Genomic DNA, 19,719 nt, shown 5'->3' on the forward strand with positions numbered 1-19,719 from the left:
GAAGGCTCAAACAATGATATGGCACCACAATCCAGGAGTCATACAGAAGCAGAAGCATAAGACTCTGCTCTATGATCACGTGGAACACAAAGTGTCAAACATGCTGATTGAATCTCATGTCGCAAACAGGAAGGACCTTCAAGACTACGAAGAAATGAAAGTTAAAGACAAAAAACTAACCCCACTTCAAGGATGGGACAGTTTCTGCTGTCCATTCCATCTGCAGATTGTGGGCCCATTGGAATACCGCCATTGAGACAGCTATAGGGAGGGCAAGTGAGCTCTAATCTGTGACCAAGAGCAACCATGCTCACAGCCCACAATGGTATGCCAAAACAAGATGAACTACCACTCTGTGAGGGAGTGGTGTCTCAGAATGGAGCCAATACTGAGCCTTCCATGGCCAGGGATTTCATCATATTTGGAGATATAAAAGGCAAGAATAGACGATGACTTAGCTCCTTCTTCTGGTAGTAATGCAGTTCTCTCTCTTTTGGGGCAGACAAGGGTTAGAAGAAGAGACAGAAAGAATGGGTCACAAACAATATAGTGGTGAAGTAAGCTTGTATGCTGTTTAAGAGGTCATCAACCAGGTCCTAAATGGCTTGGCTAAAAGGCACTACTCCCTTAAAGCAGCCATCCAGGATACGGGTATAAAAGCTACAAGCTAAGAAGATTTCAGTCACTGTACTCTACACAGACATATGTCTGACCCTGCAACCACTGATAAGGGATTTGCAGAAATTTACACTGGGTGTTGCGGCAGCCCATCTTTGAAACTGTCAGCAAGGCCTCAACAACAACCTTCTTCAGCCCAGATCAAAAAAGGTCCATAAGATTTTCTATCACCTTGTCTACATGGTGAGGCTAGAATCCAGACAAGTCAGACAAACATTTGCTGATACTAAGCTCCAGTGACAGAGGCACACACTAACTTTTCATACTTGTCTAAAGCATAAGACACCACGTCAAACAACAATGTAGCTGCTGGGACATGTGCTAGACTTAAGGGATCATGCAAGAGTCAGCTTATAGATGCTAATAGGAAGCTAAACCTACTCAAGTGAGAATATTTAAAGGGCATCTTCCTTCTTAGTGGTTGAAAGGCAGAGAAGATGAGTCATTAAGCTCTCTGCAAAGCAATCTTAAAAGCAGTTCCAACAAGGGACAGTCCCAGGCAATACAGGCTTCTTCCTCAAAAATACACAAGGCAAACAAGGGGACTAGCCTGGATGATGGAACTGCTCTGTATTTACCAGTTTGAATGATGCTATGATATCATTTAGTGACGATGCCTGAATATCTGATGCTAAGTCACTGATGCCTGTCGCAAGGAAAGACTGAATATTTATGATCTGTTGCAAAAGACAAGTAACAGACTTAAATTTGAAAACTCCATCACTTTGTTTTCTAACCACTAAGTTTAAGTATTACTAATTTTTTTATTCATTAAAAAACATGCACTTCTTAATGCTACTGTATCTATATAAATGAACATACTACTGTAGTTCTACCACTACAATGAGACGTCACTTTAGCCAGATGTACATTATAGTGCAATCATCAATAAAGGCAATCAACATTAAATACATTTTTCTTAAGAAATCGTTCTAGGTACACTAAAATAGCTCAGTCCAACAAATTTCCAAAGTGAGCACCATCCTTTCACCTGGTAATAGTAGTCATCAAGATAGGGGTCTGTGCCTTGTAGCTGCATCATCTGTATTCGGCAAACCCACTCCTTTTCACGTGGTGTCATCAAATTTGCATAAGGATCTGCCTTTATTTGCTCCTGCTGGTTGCTTCGGAAGTGTCTTTCTCCACCTGAGCCATTCTGTCCTCTGTTCTGACTGGAAGGAGATATTGCATAAAAACAAAATAAATAATATTACCCAACAATAAGCAAGTGCCCATAAGCACAATACTAATATAAAAACATATAACTACAGTGCTACACCGTAATGCCAAAAATGCACTTGCTAACTCTATTATCTGGGAAAAGCTTTAGTGAAGTGCACTTGCATAAAATATCCCAAACTAATGGCAGAATGTCACAAGAGGAGAATTACAGAAGTGATTATACCATATGAAGGATTTTTACTTTTTCAAGAACAGTATCAGCTTTCCCAGCAGTACCTGGAATCCTATCACGAGTCTCTCTCAGTCTCTCAACAGGCTTTGGCGATGATACTGCAACTGCATTTTTCAAACTGCTACAGGCTCATTCTAACTGTGGTCATTAATCACCGAAGTTAACCCTCACTTTCAAAGATGATTTAAACCAAAGGAATTTTTTTTCTGTTTCAAGGATGGCTGATGGGTCAAGAACTGTAATCTCTGAATAAAACACTTTAAAATTTACACTGGTTGTTAACTCATAACTTCTTCTTTCAGCTTTTCCCGGTTAGGGGTCGCCACAGCGGATCACCTGTCCGCTCATGATTGGCAGTGGAGTTTTACGGTGTTGAGTTGCCAGCCTGGCGCCCAACCCTCCACAGAAGGCACACACATGCACACACTCACACCTAGGGCCAATTTAGAGTGTCCAATCCACCTACAGCATATCTTTAGGATGTGGGAGGAAACCAGAGCTCCCAGAGGAATCCCACGCGACCACGGGGAGGACATGCAGACTCCGCACATTAGGCACCCCAGCCGAGAATCGAACCAGAGAACCTCTTGCTGTGAGGCGGCAATGCTAACCGCTGCACCACCGTGGCCGCCCAGGTTGTTAACTCATAACTATATTCAAAAAATAAATTGGCCAAGTTTTACAAAAGGGTGAGAGAGGATGGCAAAGTTTCACAGCAGGGAAGGAAGTCTGTTTACCTAAATTAAAGACAGCTAGCTTTTGTGAAACCCAGCTTTCCAAATCCCTTAAGTGTCGATGCTGTTCAAAACGATAGCTCTACACTTTGCACTTTGTTTCTGTGAATCTCACTGACATCACTACATCTTGAAGAGATGCTGTGACTTCAAAGAATCACTAGCTCCCACAAACAGATGCATTCAATAAGGGACAATGCAAATGGCTTCATGAAATCAGACTATATATTTATGTAAATGGGCAACTCCCAAGATCTAAAAGTAGGAGGCAAATATCTCATTAAAGTATATAGGCAGCTTAAAACATTCAATCATAGTACACAGGTAGTTTTTTGCACAACAGTCTTCATGGGTCTTGGGTGGGTACAGATGAAGCAGCAGCAAAAAACAAAAAAATAAAAATAAAACACAACCTAGCAAACAGTGTTCTTCTTTGGACCAAAAAGATCCAGTCTGTACTGTACACTTCCTCAAGTTGCATGCTCCCATAAACTCAGGAGGAAGAAGCATTCTTAAAAGTGTTCCTAATGTAATTGTTCTCAGGCATAGTGCAACCTCAACAACTCCTATAACGATTTTCGTACTTAAAGCAAAATAAAATGTAGCTGTGTGAGGCCATTCACTGCGAAGTACAGTTGTGTAAGATGTACTTACCACAACAGTGGATGCTCGAAAGATCAATGCTGCAGTCGCCTTCGCTATATGGGTTACAAAAATATAACAGTAAGACAGCTTCCAAAGCTTCAGAGTACCTTCCACGTGACCAAACTGACAAGCAGTTCAAGCTAAGCTGACTAAAAGACAAGTCTGGGCGTGAAGCCCTTCATTGCTTTCCTGCCAGCAGAAAGGAGGAGGCTGAGCCCTAAAACGAATATGCTAGGAACAAGAAAACATAAAAGCACACAACCTGGCATAAGAAACGCACCAAAAAAGGGGAGACTCAGTTGCAACAGTGGTTATCTGAATATCCCCCATTATGGTATGTACAACTTATACAACTGCACCATGATCATCATATTGATCAATGTTGCAGTAGCCTTAGCTATACAGACAGAATACCATAGCTAACAAAATTTGCAATGTGGAAGAAGATGACTCCAGGATCCCCCAGAGAATGGTCCTAGGAAAGCTTGACCTGGACCTAGTGAAGGAATCAAACTTACAGTGCTTTGCAAAAGTATATATAGAGGACCAAGTAGCAGCTTTTACAATATTTCTAAAATCCAATCTTTTCCAAAAAGCCACAGATGAAGCAAAGGCATTGGTAGAGAGGGTCTTGACCTTGCCTGGAATAGATTTGCTAAAGTGAGTATAACAAAAGGTAACCATTTGGAAATGGTCTGTTTTGACAGAGGTTGTCCCTTCTTACCTTCACAAGAGATGTAAACAACTGATCTGAAGATCTAAGAGATACAGTTATGTCAAGACAGTATCCGAGTTGTCTTGGGGATATCCAAGTTATGGAGTATCCTTTCTTCCTCATTTTTAGATTCAGTAAAGAAAACACAGAGATGGATAGTTTGTCTTAAAGTAAACTTGTATACCACTTTAGGCATAAAAGGAGGATTAGTTCACAAAGAAACCCTGTCTCTATGGAAATTGAGGAAGGGTTGACTCACCATAATGGCTAGCAACTTTAATTCCCTTCTTGCAGAAGTCAAATCAATCAGTAAAGCTATTTTCCATGTTAAGAAAGTACAGCTGTGTACACTTACCATAAATGCAGATGTTCAAGTGTATTCATTGTTGCAGTCATCATATTTGGGTTATCCATGCCAGGGTAGCCCTCAGCTGGCCCGAATACCAGAGACTTTGTAATTCTGCATCAGTTGCTGTCGCTTGAGGACTGACGTCAGGTCATCAGAAGTATAAAGTAAGGCAGCCAACACCATTATATCAGATTTTCTTGCCCTAATCTGTAAGGAGTCCCAAAGTAGGAGGCCAGGCTTTGGTGGAAAAACCCCATCAGTGGAAAATAAATAACTATGTCCCTTGTAGGAAAAGGAGAACAATAAGAAAGAATGGTAATAAAAGGATTGAAAAGAAAGGGGGATGGAGGGAGGGAAACCAGGACTGCAACAGTGAACACACTGGAACATCTACGTTTATGTAAAGTGTACGCAAAGTACAGTTGTGTACACTTACCATAAATGTAGATGTTAGAGTGTATTCACTGTTCCAGTCATTACACTTGGGTAATCCTGCTGGCAGGTTGCCCTCAGCCAGCCTGAATTCCTAAGTCGTGGGTCCTGCGTAGGGCTGCTGTCGCCCCTTCCCTGACGTCAGGTTGTCCAGGGAATAAAAGAAGCAGCCGGCGCCATTTTTTTCAGTTTTTCTTGCCCCAGATGTCAGGTGCCCCCAAAAAGGGTAGCCAAACTTATATATATATAATATTCAGAAATACAGCAATATAAATTTTACCTTCATCTATAAGCAAATACACTACATAGGTAGTATAAACCAGAGAAGGAAAGATAAGATCCAAAGGAAAAAAGGGGGAAGGTGGGTGGGTAACCGGGACCGCAACAGTGAATACACTCGAACATCTACATTTATGGTAAGTGTACACAACTGTACTATGTTCTTCGTGTTTCAATGTTGCAGTCATTACATTTGGGTAGAGTCCCAAAGCTATGGGTGGGAGGCTGGAACTAGACAGCAGTAGCAGCGGCTATGAGGCCCTGCAGAACTGCAGTGGCAAAGCCTGCCCTGGATTTAGAGTAGAGTGGCAGATGATAATGCTTTGTAAAGGTGTGCACTGAACTCCAAGTAGCCGCCTCTAAAATGTCTCTAGTTGGTACTCCCCTGAGAAAGGCTGCTGAGATGGCTTCAGCTCTGGTGGAATGAGGCCTAATGCCCTTAGGCACTGGCTTGCCATGGTGTAAGTAACAGAAATGAATGCAGTGGCCTAACCACTTAGAAATAGTCTGCTTTGAGATGGGCTTTCCTTGTGATCTTGCAGCATATGCCACTAGTAATTGCTCTGTCTTCCTGAAAGCTTTGGTTCTGTCCAAGTAGAATCTAAGCTGTCTGTGTACGTCCAAAGAATTCAGAATTCTCTCACCCTTGTTCTGTGGATTTGGGTAAAAGGTTGGCAGATGGATGGCTTGGTTAAGAGCCACACTGGACACTACTTTAGGCATAAATTTTGGGTTTGTCCTCAGGGAGACCCTGTCTGGATGAAAAATGATGAAAGGTTCCACAGCCATGAGCGCGCCTGTAGCTCTGAAACTCGTCTTGCAGAAGTAATTGCAAAGAGCAGAGCTGTTTTCCAAGATAAAAACTTCATATCAGCAGTAGTAGCTGTCTCAAAAGGAGGCAGGGTGAGTTTTTTCAAGACATAGTTGAGGTCCCATGTAGGCATTGGTAGTCTCCTTGGGAGCCTTAAATTTTTGGCTCCTCTGAGGTACTGCCTTAGTAAAGGTTGAGAAAAAAGTGGTGGCTCTGTACTGTAATGAGCCGAAATGGCAGAGGCATGAATTTTAACTGATGAAAAGGATAGGCCCTTGTCCAGCATCTCAGTTAAGTATTGCAAAATCTGAGGAATATTTGATACTGCCGTATCAGTTCCTTGTGCCTGGTTCCAGGCACAGAATCTTTTCCATTTTCCAGCATAAGACTTTCTAGTACTAGGCCTTCTGGCTTCCAGAATAACATCCATCACAGCTTTACTGAGAGGTGTTTTTTGTACGACTACATTATCCGCCATGCTGCCAAGTTTAATGTCCTGAGTTGGCTGTGCATGATCTGACTGTTTTGCTGGGACAGTAGTCGAGGTATCTGAGGTAAGGTCCAAGCTGGGTATAGAGATAAGTTCCTTAGTATTGGATACAAGTACTGGTGTGGCCAGTCTGGGGCAATCAGTATCATTTTTGACTTCTCCTGTCTGACCTTTAGGAGCACCTTGGGGAGGAGAGGCAATGGAGGAAATGCATATACTGATAGGTTTTTCGAGCTGAAAGATAGGGCGTCCACTTTCCATTCTTGTCTGTGATAAGTCCTTGTGCAGAATCTTTTTAGTTGGTAATTGAGAGGGGAGGCAAATAGATCTATGTCCGGGCATCCCATTTCCTTGTTATCATGCTGAAGACTTGTGGATCCAGCTTCCACTCGTGGGGATCCATGAGGTTTCTGCTTAGTTCATCTGCCAGAGTATTTTCCTTTCCTGGCAGGAACTGTGCCTGCAGATGTACTTGGTAAGTCAAAGCTGTGTCCCACAAGGTCATGGCTAGTCTGCAAAGGGGATAAGAATGTGTGCCCCCCTGCTTGTTTATATACCACATGACCGTGGTGTTGTCTCTCTTTATCAGTAGTTGTCCCAGATGAATAACTTCCTTGAAGGCGGTCAGGACATTTTGAACAGCTAACATCTCTTTTTGATTGATATGTAGATGCATTTGGTTTGAGGTCCATGTGCCCTGAATGCATTTTCCTGCCATGTGTGTCTGCCTGGCTGGGGGTAATGTGAATGGCTGTCCCTTGTTCTGGTGACAAGTCTTTGCCCATCATCGAAACTCCTGTTGCAGGCAGGGAATGAGACTCATCATTGTTTCCAGGCTGTGGCAATGTTGAGTCCAAACATTTTTTAAGTACCATTGAAGTTTCCTCACATGCAGTCTTGCATATGGAATTAGTAGGATGCAGGATGCCATGAAGCCCAAAGCCTGCAGAATTTTTCTTGCAGATAACTGCGCCTTTGTTGCCAACATTGTGAAATAGGTAGTCAGTTGCCTTTGTTTGTCTGGCGTGAGATAAACCATCTGGGCAGTTGTATTCAAGCTTGCACCCAGGAATGTTATATCTTGAGAGGGTACTAGTTTTGATTTCTTTTCATTGACTGTGGACTCTAGGCATGTTAGAAGTCTTTTCACAAATGCCAGATGTTGAAAAAGAATGTCCTTGTTCTCTGCTTGAATTAGACCATCGTCCAAGTAAGGGTATATTTGTATTCCTCTTTGTCTGCAGAATGCAAATACTGGTGCCAGACACTTTGTAAAGACCCTGGGCGCAGTAGATAAGCCAAAGGACAGTGCAGAGAATTGGTAATGTATCGAACCAGCCTTGAATCTGAGGTGTCTTCTGCATGACTGTCTGATTGGAACATGTAGGCCATGCCTCTTTTAGGTCTAAAGTCACAAGCCAAGTGTTCTTGCCCAGCATGGGCAGAAGCTGCTGCAAAGTCAACATTTTGAATTTTGGAATATCCAGGAATGTGTTCAGAATAGGTCCAGTATCAGCCTCCAGGCCTTGTCCTTTCTGGGTACCAAGAACAGTCTGGAGTAAAATCCTTCTCCCCGCTCTTGTTCTGGTACTTGCTGAATGGCCCCCATGTCCATGAGGGATGAAACTTGTTTTTGTGCCTCTGCCCACTGATGTTTTGGCAGATCTGGCCAGCCGTTTGCCTTTGGCAGAGTATGGAAATGGAATTTGTAGCCTTGCAACACTATATTTAGAACCCATTTGTCCTGGGTTATAAGGTGCCAATTTTGAGCAAAAAGTGCTAATTTTCCCCCTAAGGGTGCTGCCAGAAGATAAGTGCTTGGTGCAGGCAGGGGAAAGTCACTGGGACTGCTTTCTGTATGTTTGTGCTTTATCTTCTCCAGCTTTGGAGGTAGAAGCACCCCACTGTTTTGACCTATAAAAACCTTGCACCTGGGATCTGCCCCTTGGGCGTCTGTCTGACACAGGAAAGGGCCAATTTTTTGTAGGCCAGTGTCTACTAAACCTAGGTGGCTGTAGTTGTAAAAACTCTAACAGTTTGCATGGATTTAGCTTTGTCTTCCATTTTCTTTTACACCTCTTCTGCCTTAGCACCAAAGTATCATGCTGTAAAGGTGCATGTAGTAACTTAACTAACACGATTAGGCAGATTTTGTTCCTTTAACCAAGCATGCCTCCTAATTACAGAACCTGTAACTGCGGCCCTGCAGGAGGCCTCCAAAGAATCAAAACCACATTGCAAAGTATGCTTTCCAGCTTGTTCAGCTGCATGCAATAAATCCTGCATTTCCTTGTTTTCAGCACATGCAGAATTTAACATAATTTCCTGTTTAAGCAATCCCATGAGATGTTGCTGATACTTCAGCATATGAAACTGACAGTTTAAGACCCTTATAGCCAAAGTTGCAGTGTGTAAACTTTTTTTCCCCATCTACCCAGTGCCCTTGAATCTCTGTCAGAGGGGGTTGGGTTTTTGGCTGTAGAGACCTCAACTCCTTTGGGACCCTGTGAAATAGTTTCTGGGTCAGCAGCAGGGTTTTTAAAAAGAAATTTGTGCGAGTCTGGAACCCTGTAATATCTGTCAGGCTTAACAGTAGCTGGAGGTAAGGAATCAGGGATCAAACTAGACTCCAAAAACACATCATCTACAATGTCTAACGCAGGGGGAATGGCTAGAGGCCTGTGCTGTAGTAGTAAAAGGAAATCCCTGAGCCTCTTTTTAGATTCTGAAAAATCTTGGCTTTCCCAGTGAAAATGCTCCCTCATGGTATGCAAGGTTTCCCCAAAGGAATAATCCTTGGGGGGATGCTGAAGGTATAGATTCTTCAGCATCAGAATCCTCATAGGGGGGTAAAGAATAACCCTGATCAGAAGAGGAATCAGAAGAAATAGAAATCTGATCAGAAGATTCAGTCAGTCTCTTGCCTAGGCCTCTTATCAAGAGGGGGATGGGAACCCCTGATCAAGGTAATCAGGTCTTCGGCCATCTTGATAATCTGTTTTTTGGGCATAGAGGCCTGTACACGTGGCTCATGAGTTTGTTTCTTTGCTTTAAAAACTGCTTTAGTCTTGGTCTTTGAAGCTGAAGTTGTGGTCTGAATACACCCTCAGAAGCCGGTACCTGCTCAGCGGCTCCAGACCCATCTGAGGGATTAGCGTCAGAGGCTCCAATAATTTGAGTATTCAGTGGCATGACCGACTCCATGTGGGAGTCGGTAGAGGCCTGCGACTCTAAAGTAGCAGGTGTCCGGGGCTGCGAAAGCACCGCACTGAGAACCGGCAATTGGCTTAGGAGAAGCTTCGTCGTTGGTTTTGGGCCTTGGTTGTTTTTCCCTATCCTTTTCTTTGCGTTTTTTTTGTAAACTCCGGTAGTCGGACGGCTATCCGACGACATTTTAGGATAATTAATAAACCTGCTACCAAAATACTTTAAAGCAAAAGTATACTGACGCTTAATAGTGTGTTGGTTAAATCTAGCATAAAACCGACATCCAGAAACGACGTGATCTGGGCCTAGGCAAGGAATACAGTAATAATGAAAATCCTTATGAGGTATTTGCTTTCCACAAGTAATACAATTATTAACTTTTTCTGACATCGGTCTGGAGCAAGAAAAAAAAAGTTTCCCCACCGGGGTACTTAGCTTTATTGAAGACTTTGGTTCTGAAACTCAAATATGAAAATTTCAGGAGTCAGCCGACCGGCACTTGCGAACTGCTTCTGCTTCGGTCATCGCACGGCAAGAAAGACAGAAGAAAATGACGCAGGACCCAAGACTTTGGAATTCAGGCCGGCTGAGGGCAACCTGCCAGCAGGATTACCTAAATGTAATGACTAGAAAGTACAGTTTTGTACCTACCATAAATGTAGATGTCCGATAGGTATGCATCTGCAGTCCTAACATATGGGTTTGTCCTGCCTCAGGCAGCCCTTGATCGGCGGATTCCAAAGTCGGGGTCGGGCCTCGGCTGATGTCGCACTTCACCCGACGTCATAGCTGCTGTGGTATAAAGGCATCAGCCGATGCCATTTTCCTCAGTGTTTCTTGCCCCAGATGCCAGGTGCCCTCTAGGAAGGCTAAATTTGGATAAATGCAAATAATTCCAAACAGTAGAGAGCCAAAAAAAAAAAATATATATATATATATCTATATATATATATATATATATATATATACATACATACATATACAAAACAAATACACCATAATAAATTCCCCCAGCTAGCTAAAAGAGGGGTAAGTACCCTAGGAATACCACAGAGGGGAAGGAGGGTGGGTAATCCTGACTGCAGATGCATACCTATCGGACATCTACATTTATGGTAGGTACAAAACTGTACTATGTCCTTCAAGGATGCATCTGCAGTCCTAACATATGGGTAGAATACCATAGCCAAACTGGGGGAGGAGGCACTAAGATAAAGATGGTGTAGTTAAGATCCCTTGCAACACAGCAGTTGCAAAACCTGCTCGGGATCTGGACTATAAAAGAAGGTTATAATGCTTGGCAAATGTATGCACGGAGCTCCAAGTAGCAGCTTCTAAAATGCCTTTGGTAGCCACTCCTCGTAGGAAAGCTGTAGTGGTGGCTGTAGCTCTTGTGGAATGAGGTCTGATATTTTCAGGAGTTGTCTTTCCATGAAAAGAGTAGCAAAATCAAATGCAATTTCCTATCCATTTTGAGACCGTCTGTTTTGAAATTGCTTTTCCTTGCATTCCTGTTGCATATGCTACCAGAAGCTGGTCAGTTTTTCTGTTGGTCTTAGTTCTGTCCAGATAGTAGCGTAATTGTCTGTGCACATCCAAGGTATGTAGCAGTCTTTCCCCCCTGTTCTGTGGGTTGGGGAAAAATGTAGGGAAATGAATCGCTTGGTTCAATGATACTCTGGAGACCACTTTTGGCATAAAGGTAGGGTTAGTTCTCAGAGACACTCTATCCTGATGGAAGATAAGGAAGGGCTGTACTGCCATTAATGCCTGTAATTCAGATACCCTTCTTGCTGAAGTGATTGCTAGCAGGAAAGCAGTTTTCCAAGACAAGAACTGTAAATCTGCTGTTGCTGCTGGTTCAAAAGGGGGAAGTGTTAACTTTTCCAGCACAACGTTGAGATCCCATGTAGGTAAAGGTGGTTTCCTTGGAGGCTTTACATTTTTGATTCCTCTCAAGAACTGCCTGAGTAGAGGATGAGAGAAGACAGGAGGATCCATGTATTCTGCTGAAAATGCTGATGCATGAATCTTAATGGAGGAGTAGGACAGGCCATTGTGGAACAGTTCTGCTAAGTATTCCAGGATGTGTGCTATGTTTGCCAATGAGACATTTTCTCCCTTTGCTGCACTCCAAATGAGGTATCTTTTCCATTTGGCTGAATAAGTCTTCCTTGTGGAGGGTCTGCGAGCCTCCAGGATAATGTCCTTAACCCTGTGAGATAAATCTGGGTTATTTTGTTTTATGCAATATTCCAAGCAGCTAGCTGCAGTGTTTTCAAGTTTGGATATAGGATCTTGTAGTTGTTCTGTGTTAGAAGTAAAGGACATAGAGGTAGAGGCCATGCATGTGTCCGAGACATGCTTCTCAGTAGCGGGTACCAATGAATTGTTGAGATTCAGGGCCACATTCCTCAGGTCCATTGCCATCCGGCATAGAGGATATGAGTGTGTACCTCCCTGTTTGTTGATGTACCACATGACTGTGGTATTGTCCGTCCTTATCAGTAGGTGACCTTGTTGAAGGAATGGTCTGAATGTCTGGATTGCATGTTTCACTGCCAGCATCTCCTTTTGATTTATGTCTAGATTCAGCTGGTCTTGGGTCCATAGGCCTTGTATACACTTGTCCACCATGTGTGCCCCCCAGCCTAGGTCTGAGGCGTCCGTGGTGATGGTCTGGCTTGGATGAGATTTGTGGAAAGGCAATCCTCTGTTCAACTGACAGGCCTGAGCCCACCACAGGAATTCTTGCTTCAGGCATGGAATTATTGGAATCTGGGCTTCTAGACTGTGCTTGTGTTGAAACCATAAATTCCTTAGGTACCATTGCAACTTTCTCATATGCAGCCTGGCATGCGGAATCAATATTATGCAGGATGCCATGTAACCCAGGGCTTGCAGGACTTTCCTTGCAGTAAGCTGAGTTTGTGTTGTTAATGTCATGAAATAGACTGGTAGCTGCTTTTTGTTTTTCTTCTGTGAGAAAAGCCATCTGAGTTGATGTATCCAGTTCTGCACCCAAGAATGTTATCCTTTGGGATGGTACTAGTCTTGACTTTTGCATGTTGACTGTGTATCCCAAGGCTTGCAACAGTTGTATGACCTTTTCCAAATCTTTTGTTAATTTTGCCTTGTTATCCGCTTGTATTAGGCAGTCGTCCAGGTATGGGTAAATTTGAATTCCCTGAAGCCTGCAATGAGCAATTACTGATGCCAGGCATTTCGTGAATACTCTGGGCGCAGTAGATAAGCCAAAGGGCAATGCTGAGAATTGATAATGCTCTGATCCTGCAAGAAATCTGAGGTGTCTTCTGCAATTTGGTCGTATAGGGACGTGCAGGTATGCCTCCTTGAGATCTAGAGTCACCAGCCAAGACTCCTTGCCCAGCATGGGAAGAAGTTGCTGGAGCGTCAGCATTTTGAATTTTGGAACAATGAGGTATGTGTTCAGAGCGGATAAGTCGAGAATAGGTCTCCATTGATTTTCTTTTCCTGGTACAAGGAAAAGCCTGGAGTAAAACCCTTGGCCTTGTTCCATAGGCGGTACCTTTTCTATAGCTCTCATCCTTAGTAAGCTGTTGATTTGTCTTAGAGCGTCTGTTTTTTGGCTTGGTGGTAGGTTTGGCATTCCTCTCTTTTTTGGTAGAGTGTGGAAGTGAAACCTGTAGCCTTTGTCTATTGTTTGTAAAGTCCATTTGTCTCCTGTAATGTAATGCCAGTTGTCGGAAAATAAGGCTAGTTTTCCGCCCAAGGGTGCTTCCAGTTGTTCCCTGGTAGGCGGAATCAGAGCCAAGTCATTGTGTCTGTCCTGTGGAAGTGGTTGTAGTTGAATCTGTGGCAGTACTTCTCTGGTTGGTAGGCTGCCACTGGCGTCCCCTGTAGGCACCCCTGGATTGACCTCTGCCTCTTGGGCGTCTATTTCTGCCTCTCTGTGCTCTGGAGGTGTCTGGAAAGGACCAATTCTTCGAAGGCCAATTTCTGCTAAACCTCAGAGGTTGGACCTGTAAGAAATCCTTGACTGTTTGGACAGATTTTGCTTTTTCTTCCACCTTCTTTAGAACCTCCTGTGCAGGGGAGCCAAACAAACTTTGTTTCTCCATAGGAGCATCTAGGAGTTTTGACTTAACATGGTCTGGTAAGGATTGTTCTTTCAACCAGGCATGCCTTCGAATCACTGTTCCAGTCATAGCTGATCTAAAGGAAGCCTCCAGTGCATCATAGCCACATTTTAAGAAATGGTTACTGACCTGCTGAGAGTTATGTACCAAATCCTGAAGGGACTTGCGGTCTATAGGTTCAGGAGAGGACAGTTTTTTTATTTAGCTGGTCTAACAAAATTCCTGGTACTGAATCATGTGAAATTGACAGTTTAAGGCCCTGGCGAAAGAGTAGCAGAAGTATAAACCTTTTTACCCCATCTCTCAAATGCTCTAGATCCCCTTTCAGAGGGGAGAGGGTTTTGGCAGATGCAGCTGCCACAGCTTTAGGGCCCTGTGAAATGGTTTCAGGATCTGCAACAGGAGCCTTATACAAATGGTAGTGTGTGTCCGGGACCCTGTAATATCTGTCAGGCTTGGCAGGGGCGGAGGAAGAGAATCAGGGGCAGTACAGGCATCATTATATGCATCATCAACAACTGTTAGTACTGGAGGAATGGCTAAAGGCCTATGCTGTGGTAAGTGTAAAAAAGTCCTTAGCCTTTTCCTTGAATCTGAAAAATCCTGGCCCTGCCATTGAAAGTGTTCCCTCATAGCATGTAAGGTTTCCCCAAAAGAAAATTCTTCAGGAGGAGAAGCAGAAGGAATGGAGTCTTCTGCATCAGAATCCTCATAAGGAGAACATGGGCCTTCCTGAGGGTCTGAAATATCTAAGTCATCCGAGGAATAGTCTGTAGAAACAGGTTCCGGGGGTTCAGTCCTAGGCCTCTTATCTGGAGGGGGTTGAGAGGCCCTGTCTGGGTGAGGTTGGGATCCCCTGATCAAAGAAATGAGATCTTCAGCCAGGCTGAGCATTTGGGAACTAGAGGTAGGCCTGTGTGAGGGAGTTTTAGCAGGTAAGGCCTTAGAAGATTTAGCTGCTTTAGCCCTGGAAAAAGCCTTGATAGACATAGATGCAGGGGGTCTAGCAGCCCCACATATAGGGGTAGATATGTCTAAAGGAATAGTATCTGACAAATCCTGGGTGCCTGCTTCTGTAGGGGTAATTTCAGTAGCAGATTCAGCCATGCTCTGTGAGGCCTCGGCTATCGGAGGCATGCTTTCGGACGAAGGAAGAACCGAGGACTCGGTTTCAGCCGAAACCGAGACACTCGCAGTTGGCCTACCCGTGGTTTCAGCCGAAACCGCGGACCGCGAGTGTCGGTCCTTTTCCTTGTGCTTTTTAGCTAATTGTGTAGTCGGAGTCTCCGACGGCATTTTGTATGCAAAAGCGGGACCAAAAAAACTCCTCTGCAAACTCCGACCAACGTCTAAGCGTCCGTCGGTTGAAGGAAGCACAGGCTAGACAAGCTGATACGTCGTGGTCTGGGCCTAAACAAGGAAGGCAGTAAGAGTGGAAATCCTTATGAGGTATTTGTTTGCCACAAGTTAAACAATTATTTACTTTGTCTGACATCGGCTGAGGCAAGAAAGAGTCCCCAATGGGGTACTTAGCTTTTTAGAAGTCTTCGGTAGTAGAAATCTCTGGATCTGACCGACCGGCACTTGCGAACAGCTTCTGCTTCGGGCACCGCGCGGCAAGAAAGACTGAGGAAAATGGCGTCAGCTGATGCCTTTATACCTCAGCAGCTATGACGTCGGGTGAAGTGCGACATCAGCAGAGGCCAGACCCAGACTTTGGAATCCGGCCGACCGAAGGGCTGCCTGAGGCAGGACAACCCATATGTTAGGACTGCAGATGCATCCTTGAAGGACATCAGTGAAACACGAAGAACATTTATCCAGGCTGCCAGGTTCAGGGTTTGCAGCTGGGGGTGCAGAATCTGGCTCTCCTGCTGAGACAGTAGGGTGGGGGTCTGAGGTAGGTGCCATGGGACCAGCTGTGACACACTGCGCAAGAGGGGGTACCAGTGTTGGTGTGTCCAGTCTGGTGCAATTAGTATCATCCTTGGTTTGCCGTGTTTGATCTTTAGTAGCACTTTGGAAAGGAGAGGCAGAGAAGGAAAGGCATAAACTGATAAGATTTTTCCAGCTGAAGGACAGAGCATCCACTTTCCAAGCTTGTCTGAGGGGAGTCCTTGTGCAGAATTTGTCCAATTGTTAGTTCTGGTGGGAGGCAAACAGGTCTATATCCGGGATCCCCAATCTGTTGATCAACATGTTGAAAATCTTTGGTTCCAGTTTCCACTCGTGAGGGTCCATGAGATTTCTGCTTAGATGTCTGCCAGCGTATTTAGTTTTCCTGGCAGGAATTGAGCCTGTAGATGCACTTGGTAGCTCAAGGCTGTGTTCCACAGAGGCATGACTAGTCTGCAGAGGGGGTAAGAATGGGTACCTCCCTGCTTGTTTATGTACCACATAACAGTGGTGTTGTCCGTCTTTACCATTAACTGTCCTGGAAAAATGTGGTCCTTGAAGGCTGTCAGAGCCTTCTGTACAGCTAACATTTCTTTTTGATTGATATGCAAGTGCATTTGACTTGGGTTCCATTTGTCCTGAATGAACTTCCCTGCCAGGTGAGCCCCCCATGCATTGCCTGATGCGTCAGTTGTTGGGGTTTGGGCGGCAGAGGGTACAGTGAATGGTGTTCCATTGTTTTGGTGGCAGGCCTCTGCCCACCAAAGGAATTCTAACTGTAGGCAAGGTATGATAGGAATCATTGCTTCTAGATCCTGAGAATGTTGACACCATAGGCTTTTTAAATACCATTGTAGTTTCCTCATAAGCAGTCTTGCATATGGAATTAGTAGAATGCAAGAGGCCATGAACCCCAAGGCTTGCAGTATTTGCCTTGCAGAGAGCAGGGTTTTTGTGGCCACTAGTTTGAAGTAAGTTGTCAAATGAATTTGTTTCTCTGGCGTGAGGAAAGCCATCTGGAAAGTTGAGTTTAATCTTGCTCCCAGAAATATAATTTGTGGACAGGGTACCACATGTGATTTCTTTTCGTTTATGGTGTACCCCAGACAAGTTAATACTTTTTGTACAAATGCCAGATGATTCAGAAGTATGTCCTGCCTTTCTGCCTAAATTAGACAATCGTCCAGATATGGGTATATTTGAATATTTATTTGCCTGCAAAAAGCAATGACTGGAGTTAGGCACTTTGTGAATACCCTGGGCGCAGTAGATAAGCCAAAGGGCAGTGCAGAGAACTGATAGTGCATGTAGCCTGCTTTGACGCGTAGGTATTTTCTGCAAGATTCCCTGACTGGCATGTGCAGGTAGGCTTCCTTTAAATCCAGTGTTGCCAACCAGCCATCTTTGCCTATCATGGGAAGCAACTGGTTAAGAGTTAGCATATTGAATTTCGGAATCACCAGAAAAGGAGTTTAGGACAGACCGGTCCAGGATAGGGCACCATGAGCTGTCTTTTCTGGGTACCAGGAAAAGTCTTGAGTAGAAACCTTGCCCCTTTTCCTCTTCTGGTACAGTCTGAATAGCCTTTAATCTTAAGACATTGTACTTGTTTTGGAGCCTATGCCCACTGATTTGGGGGTAGATCTGGCCAACTGTTTGGGGTTGGTAGCGTGTGTAAGTGAAATCCGTATCCTTGGGAAACTATGTTTAAAACCCATTTGTCCTGGGTAACGAGTTGACAGTTTTTTGCTTGCAGAGCAATCTTTCACCCTAAAGGTGCAGTCAGTTGAGAAGTGCTTGGAAGTTTTAAAGTTAAGTAATTGAGACAGCTTACCATAGGGGGGAGTCTTACGACTCTCTGATTTGGAAGTGGGAGCCCCCCACTGCTTAGTCCTGTGCGTACCCTGGGACTGAAGCCTGAGTGTTCTGCTGGTTCTGGGTTTGAACTGAGAAGGCCTGGAAGAGGCAGGAAAGGACCAATTTGTTGAGGGCCAATGTCTACTAAATCTAGGAGGCTGCACTTGTAAGAAATCTTAACAGTTTGCATAGATTTAGCCTTTTCCTCCATCTTTTTAAGAACTTCTTCAGCTTTGTCACTAAACACGCGACCCTGATTTAAGGGAGCATCCAGCGATTTAGTATTAACATGATCTGGCAAAGATTGCTCTATAAGCCAAGCATGCCTTCTAAGTACAGACCCGGTGACAGCAGCCCTGCAAGATGCCTCTAGTGAATCAAAACCACATTGCAAAGTATGTTTTCCAACTTGTTCAGCAGAATGCATTAAATCCTGTAAATCCTTATTTTAAGCACAATCAGGAATCAACATCATTTTCTGTTTAAGAAACTCAGTAATATGCTGCTGATACTTTAACATATGAAACTAGCAATTTTAAGTCCCTGATGGCCAAGGTTGCAGAGGTGTATACCTTCTTACCCTATCTATCTAGAGCCCTGGAATCTCTATCAGAGGGGGTAGGATTTTTGGCAGTAGTAGCCTTAATGCCCTTGGGTCCCTGTGAAATGGTCTCAGGGTCCGCAGTAGGATTTTTAAAAAGGAACTTATGAGAGTCAGGAACCATGTACTATCTATCAGGTTTTCTGGGAGCAGGAGGTAAAGAGTCAGGGGCCAAGCTAGATTCCAAAATGGCATCTTCAACAATGTCCAGCACATGCAGGAGTAAGAAATCTCTAAGCCTCTTTTTAGAATCAGAGTAATCCTGGCTTTCCCAGTGAAAATGTGTCCTAACAGCATGCAAGGTTTCGCCAAAAGAAAAATCCTCTGGGGGTGAAGCAGAGGGAATAGAGTCCTCTGCATCAGAATCCTCATAGGTAGGTAAGGGTAAATCCTGGTCATCAGACGGGACAGAAATTTCAGAATCCTGGTTAAAAGTATCATAAGCAAATTCAGTCCTAGGTCTCTTAGAGGGGGAAGGTTAGCTTCCCCGGATTAAAGTAATAAGGTCTTCAGCCATTCCTATTTGTTTTTTAGGCATAGAGGCCTGACCATGCAGTCTGGGCATCGGTTTCCTAGGCATGGTTCGAGTTTTAGGCCTAGAAAAAGAAGATGGCGTTTGTTTAATTTGCAAGTCAGTAGGCCTGAGTACACCCTCAGAAGCCGCTGCCTGCACAGCGGCTCGGGACCCATCCAAGGGAGAGACATCCGCAGATTCCACAGTTGAAGCATCTCGCGGCATACCGGACTCCAAATGGGTCTCAGTAGAGGCCTGCAAATCTGAAGTAGCGGGCATCAAGGCCTGTGAAAGCGCCTCACTGAGTACCAGCGAACTGGCGACTAACTTAGAAGCGTCGTCGGCAGCTTTGGGCATATGCAGCCTGTCTCTGACTTTATCTTTGCTTTTTTTCGGAATGTTGGTAGTCGGGTAGCTTACAGAAGATATATCTGGATAATTGAACCGAGTACCAAAATATTTAAAAGCGAAAATGTACCGACGACGAATAGTTCATGGTTTAAATAAGACACAAAACTGACAGCGACGTACGTCATAGTCAGGGCCTAGGCAAGGAATACAGTACGAATGAAAATCTTTATGAGGCATTTGCTTTCCACAAGAAATACAATTACTGACTTTTACTGACATCGGTTTAGAGCAAGAAAAAGTTTCCCCAACGGGGTACTTAGCTTTTTGTTGAGGACTCTGGTTCTGAAACTCGATAACGAAAATTTCAGGAGTCGGCTGACCGACACTTGCTAACTGCTTCTGCTTCGGGCACCGCATGGCAATAAAGACAGATGCAATGGCGTCGGCTGCATGCTTTATACCCCTGACTACCTGATGTCACGGAAGATGAGACAGCAGCCGACGCAAGACCTAAGACTTTGATAATCAGGCCGACTGAGGGCTACTGCAAGCAGATAACCCAAATATGATGACTACAACCGTGAAACACGAAGAACATTCAAAAAATGAGCATCCCTCAGAGTCT

At 44.2% G+C, this 19,719-nt stretch overlaps 1 protein-coding gene across 1 annotated transcript in view; it reads right to left on the reverse strand.

The window, feature by feature from the left end:
- PATL1 (PAT1 homolog 1, processing body mRNA decay factor) overlaps window positions 1-19,719 on the reverse strand; it is a 1,960,792-nt gene that overhangs the window by 822,950 nt on the left and 1,118,123 nt on the right. Inside the window, exon 10 of the mRNA XM_044084059.1 lies at window positions 1,670-1,850. Within this exon, the coding sequence (XP_043939994.1) occupies window positions 1,670-1,850 (181 nt within the window). The remainder of the gene's footprint in view (window positions 1-1,669; window positions 1,851-19,719) is intronic.

This window comes from Protopterus annectens, chromosome 9.part0, assembly GCF_019279795.1.
Source record: "Protopterus annectens isolate FY-2018-M chromosome 9.part0, PAN1.0, whole genome shotgun sequence".
NCBI lineage: Eukaryota > Metazoa > Chordata > Ceratodontiformes > Protopteridae > Protopterus > Protopterus annectens.